Genomic DNA, 5744 nt, shown 5'->3' on the forward strand with positions numbered 1-5744 from the left:
AAAAACAAGTGCTCAGTCGAATTTCAACAAAACGAGAGGTTTTGTACCGGTAACGTTAAAAGAAGGTTTTGCTGAAAGGTAGTCCGGTGTCGTTTCTGCCAGAAGCTGACCAGTGCTCGTATAGCGTGAGAGTAAGTATACGATATTTGAATACCGTCCAAAATATTCGTTACACAAAGGCAGTACCACCACTCACGCTGCAAGGCACCCATAGACTTTACTATAAATGGACTGGCGGAGATTCTAGCGCTAGCTTCTGTGGGAGCTGCAACGCACGTCGCTTCAGCCGGCATGGGAACCATTTTACACGGATTTGTCCAATCTTCGTTATTTAGTCGCCGTTTGGCTCAACGTGGCGTGAATCCGCTTTGCCGCTAGCCGAAGTTCAGTATAGGCTCAGTGTATCGTTACGCTGCATCACTTTATAGGCTCACTAATTGAAATCGGCTCACAAAGTTCACAACGGTCCTTTATTTTATCCGAAACAAAACCCAAACACAACAATAAATAAACCCACAAGAGCGTTCCAAACCCACAAGCATGAAGACTGCACTCATTTGTGTACTACCCATCATTCCCATGGTGGCTGAACGATCGCAGCACCAGCGTCCCCTATGAAGGCACCTACTCTTGTAAAACGAAATAGCTCGCAATCTACTCCAGTTTTTTTTTTTTTTTAATGCTTCGAACTTTCAATGTTCAATTATATCAGCTGCAAAGAAATGTATGACCTCTCAGACCAGCTTGTTACGTAATTATTGTACTAGCAGTCTACTTCGTCGCTGATACGCTTCATTGTACTATCGCTGTTGTTGCCGCTCTCTCATTGTCACTGGTGAAAGTCTTGTTCCTTCACAACTACACTCTATTCGATATACATAAACTCTTCTTTTTCATTGCACCCAGAGCGGCGAGCCTTGATCTCTGCGAGGGCTGCACAGCATGCGTCGCTTCCTTACTATGTTCATACACATCCCCTACGTCACTGTCCCTACTATTGCGCGTATAAGAACCAAATATTTCCGATTCCGCCGTATTTCTCTCTGTTGTACGCCCCCTTCGTAGCAGCAAGGTGTGGCATAAAGCGCGCGAATCTGATTCTCGTAAGTGAAATGCTGCGCCTGGAATCTTACTGCCCCTCCCTTACTTAAGCGACGCTCCACGTGTACGCGTAAAGGCTCTCGAGGAATTGATTGCGACGCACGGCCACCCGACGATGTAACGGCCGCCTATCGGACGTACGAGAAAAAACGACCGTCGTGCAGCGCGAGTGGCGCCTGGCTGAGGACTGTGGACTTGCGTTATTGAAAAACCTCCCGACACAACTTCACCGAAAGAAGGCACGCACCACATGACGGCATGCCTAATCGCTTTGAGACGTACCGCTTGTTTGAAAACACTAGCACGCGGCGCGTGCCAGCGCGTACACTTTGGAGGTCGCCTCTCGCCGTTATCGCGGCATCGCCCGGAGGCGCGTGACCGTAATCGCAGCCCCCCCCCCCCCCCCTTTCATCTTGCAACGTCAACAAAAACCCGCACAGAGCCTCGGTGTGCGCGCGCCAGCTATCACAGGTCTGAGACCGAACGCGAAACGCCATCGTAAAACGGATGGATTGCAAGCGGCATACTATGCTGGCGCCAGAATGTCGCGCCGAGGTACGCGTGCGTCGTTTCACTGTCTCGCCGCAAGGAGCGCGGCGCGTCTCTCCTTCTTTCTCTCTTTTTATGACGTTGCTAGCGCTGCAGCCAATGGCGGCCGCGCGCCAGAACGGCGCCTCAACCATCTGCCGCGCGAAGCCGGATGCGGCGCAGTTTGCGTCCGAGCACGTGACCCTACGCTTCGAGAGGGAAGTCATCCGCGCGCGCCTCCACACACCCCTCATTCATTCTCGGACCGTTGCTCAGTTCACTCGTGCTGCCGACTCGTGCGTACACCTTTTCAACAACCATGGCCTTCATGATGCCCGTTGTGAAGAATGACTACATGATCTACCAGCAGAACGGCGGTAGCTCCAAGTCCCGGCGCAGTTCATCGTGCAGTATGAGCAGCCGTGCTTCCCGTGGTGCCGCATCGGGCCAGACCAGTCTATCCTGCTCGCCGGGCAGCGACGTCGAGGAGCGGTTACGTGCCGTTGAGTCTGAGCGGGGCACCCGCAGGACTTCGCGTATCATGGACGTGCCCGTGGCACCGAGATCGGCCTCGCAGTCTTCCCTTTACAAGAAGTTCCACAGCAGGGTCGTGGACAAACTGAGGAAGACCCTGCGTTCTAAAGACGACTCCGTCGTCAGCACCGAGGACACGTCTGTTGTGCAGAAGAACAGCCTGGCGTCCTCGTGATGTTGGCTTTTCCCATCCTAGCCGTTCCACTGCACCCATAGACTTGTGACTGTACCGCGGCGCCCGTTAGCACCTTTCGTTACGCGCGAACATTCTTTTTCGTGGGACCACCGCCTGGTGCTCTCGCGCGGCACCGCGTTCCTTCGGTTCATAAGCCGCTGTGTACATATGTAGAGAGCTTTGGATTTCACGTGCCCTGCGGCGCAGGTAAGGGAGCATGCCAAGCAAGAGGCCACTGTGATGTATGCTCGCCCGTGGCTCTAACCCAACGGTGCTTGCCTGCTGTCAAACATCTCTGTCTGCGCTGCATTCGTCCGGCCGGCCCAACGCGATCCGAAACACCGCCGCGCCAATGGTGCTGCTCATTCCGCGGGCCTTCAGTTATCATTATATAACGAACGCCGAAAATGCAATTGTGTGTATATACCGTATCATGTATGTGCCGTAATCGCGAACTATCTGACATTTGTGCTGCCGATCAACTGCACGAAGAACGCAAGAGAAGTTTCAATAAACGGCGCGGTAGATCCTCAGCCCCGTTTCAGGGCGAGTCTACCGGCCTTACCGAGAACACTGTGCAAGTTTTCTATTTGCATGTAACCACGTCGCACTCTCGCGGGATGCGATGTTGCATGCTACAGCGTTCGCGGCTTGTTTCACTTTCAGATAAAAGTGTCCGGAAAAGACGCCGATTCTCGCCAATCTTATCAGTTGGCGGATATGGGTGCGGCTCTGGTCGCATGAATGGAGCGGCGCTCCGTCGATCACAGGAAGTGGCGCACCGCCACTCCGTTCCGGCCGCGCCGAGTGGAAAATTTCCAGCGCTTGGCGCCTCTCTTCCCATTGGTCGGCAGCCGCCGCACCCCCGCCGCGGCTGACTGGATTGGGACGGCGTTGGCGGCGTGGCGTAAAAGAAAAAAAAATCGCAACGTGTCTTTTTTTTTTTTTGCCTGCACGCACGAACGCTGAAATCCTCTCGCTCTCTGCGTTTTTCCTCCTCACTGTTCGATCCGTTCTTCCCGCCACGCGATTTGGAATGCGTGGCTGCCCCCCTCGTAAGCGGGTCATTGCGTTTCTTTTTGATCTTCACTCTTTGCTGCTTAACTACTCAAGCTTGTCTGAAAAGTTAAAGACGCTGCAGCAGCCTGCACGCGTCTATTAATGAGCTTCGTTCATCGCATACAGAAGAACAAACGACTCAGATTTTATCATCCGCCTAAGTTCACTTACTGAGCACACACATTCTCGAAAGCTGACGTTAGGCATGGTACCGTGCCGGCCAAGACGCACTGAGTGCACGCATGAATGAGTCCTGAAGATAACGTTTGGATTTAAGGCCAAACCCCATGACACATTGTACGTGACAATGACGAGTCGGATATCGCCTTCACGCGAACAGTCGCTTGTTTAGGCAAACAAGCGAACTCCACTGTTGCTGTATAGTGCTTAGAATATATTCTAGGCACTATAGTTGCTGGCATGAGGTTGTCTACTCGTACCAAAAATGCCGCGTAGGTAGAGATATGCAAAGTAAAAATAAAATGTGTTGTGACATAATGCAACGGAGGGTGTTTATTCTTGTCTTGCAGATTTTTTTCTCTTTGCCGTCATAAACATTGTGTTTTTTTTTTTTTTTTTTGTTGACCACGAGTGACTCTGGCGGAGAGGAGGTGGTTGTTTCGTGGCACATGGAGAGAACCGGCAATACGTCAGTCTTGTACTACGTCCTGTTCCAGCGCTTTGAGCACAGCGCTTTCGAGCGATAGGCGATGTTTTCCAAGTCAATAAAACCGAGCGATCGCGCGAAAACGGCTAGGCGACACCTTGCGCAAAGGTCTTCTTTTGTCGCTCATATATAGCATCGCTGTCACGTGCATTTCGCGCTTGTGGTGTTTGGCCTTTAAAGATTTAATATTTTCATTTTGTGCACTCTTAAATAAAAAGCTCAACAATAAAGAAATTCGAACGATAGAAAATATACATTTGCGGGAATCACAAGCACTCACTTTATACGCGAGCAGACTCTACTGAATGAGACACACAGGGCTCTGCCCAGCGTGCTGCTGATTTGTTTGGCAGGCAATTAAACGGCGGCTTGGCTATTGCTCTAGAATGCATTTTATCGTCTGTGGTATCTGTCGTAAAACATGCACTTCATAAACTTCGCACGATGTTTCGTGGAAACTCACCAACGAAGGTCTTGTCACTCTTAGATAATATTAAAAAACTGCTTGAGAGCTTACGCAGCACTAACCGTAACCATTTCTTTCACCGTCTGTGCAGTCATCCATCTCCTGTACATGTCGGGAGTTTCACAGTGGTGCTTATTTTGCATAATAAGATTTACTAACGATCCAGAAGGGTTTCTTTTTTTTTTTTTGTCTCTTTCACTAACAATTTGATCATCCTTAAAACGGTTATAATTGACAAATCCATCTAAACAAAAAATTTGGTTTCAATTCGTTATAAATGCATTGTCATCAAAAAAACGGGGATGAATTATGATCTTCGTTTTGCATTACCGCCGTAACAGGTAAAATTGCAGGGCACGCCGAAACATTAATTTATTAGCCCAGCAAATGACAGAAGATACAGTAATGCTGGTTGTACATCTTTCAATCTTCAGAGCGAAGCATGATGCATCTTGCCGTCGCTGCAGCCACGACTATCGCAAAGATAAAACGGTGTCACTGGATGCGAAGCCACCAGCTCTGAACTCCGTGGTGACATTCCGAGCAGGAAATTGCTATCGCTAAGATAAAATGGCTCGTCCCCCGTTCCTCTCAGCATCTCAATCCGTGCTGGCGCATACCATCTAATCGTATTCAAATTAACGCTACATTTCAACCTCTTATGCTATATGTTCTATTAGTTATTATCATTCCAATGATGCCGTATTTTCTGCAGTGGTTTCGCATTAGGTTTGTTTCACCACACGTGTGCTGCACTTACGTTTGGTATTAGGTTTTTCGTATCACGTACTTGACTGAATTTTTTTCTCGCCAGCTTGTCTCTCTCGAGACCTGGAGTATTCAGAAATAACTACATTACAGAACAGCCATGCCTACAAATCGTTCCATCAGTTCCAGTTTATGCCAACTCGGACCAAATTAATTATTTACCACTACGCGACTTATTTGGCACCCTGATGTCGCTTACTGAGCGATAAATATCTCCGAACTTATTTATTCGTCTTGCAGGAGCTATATATATATATTCTCACTGTCTGTTATCTCTGCTTATTAATTTCTTTTTTCTTTCGTGTACGGCTCGCCCTTGCTATAAACTTTATGCTGAATCTGTCAAGTTTATATCACTTTATTGTTGAACGCAGCGCGCAGCTCTTCGTATAATAAGGCACGCTATATTGGCCGCTTAATCAGTCTACAGTGTCACGGGGATGGGT

The 5744-nt window shown here is 49.0% G+C and overlaps 1 protein-coding gene across 1 annotated transcript; it reads left to right on the forward strand.

The window, feature by feature from the left end:
- Window positions 1–1683: 1683 nt before the first annotated feature.
- On the forward strand, window positions 1684–2909 carry LOC119171672 (uncharacterized). Its single transcript, XM_037422466.2, has one exon. The coding sequence runs from the start codon at window positions 1949–1951 to the stop codon at window positions 2336–2338; it is 390 nt and encodes a 129-aa protein (XP_037278363.2). The 5' UTR covers window positions 1684–1948; the 3' UTR covers window positions 2339–2909.
- The last annotated feature ends 2835 nt before the right edge of the window (window positions 2910–5744 follow it).

This window comes from Rhipicephalus microplus, chromosome 4, assembly GCF_043290135.1.
Source record: "Rhipicephalus microplus isolate Deutch F79 chromosome 4, USDA_Rmic, whole genome shotgun sequence".
Lineage (NCBI taxonomy): Eukaryota > Metazoa > Arthropoda > Arachnida > Ixodida > Ixodidae > Rhipicephalus > Rhipicephalus microplus.

Bases quoted from the DNA above. Each gene is read 5' to 3' on its own strand.
- LOC119171672 (XM_037422466.2), top strand. From the start codon at position 1,949: ATGGCCTTCATGATGCCCGTTGTGAAGAATGACTACATGATCTACCAG.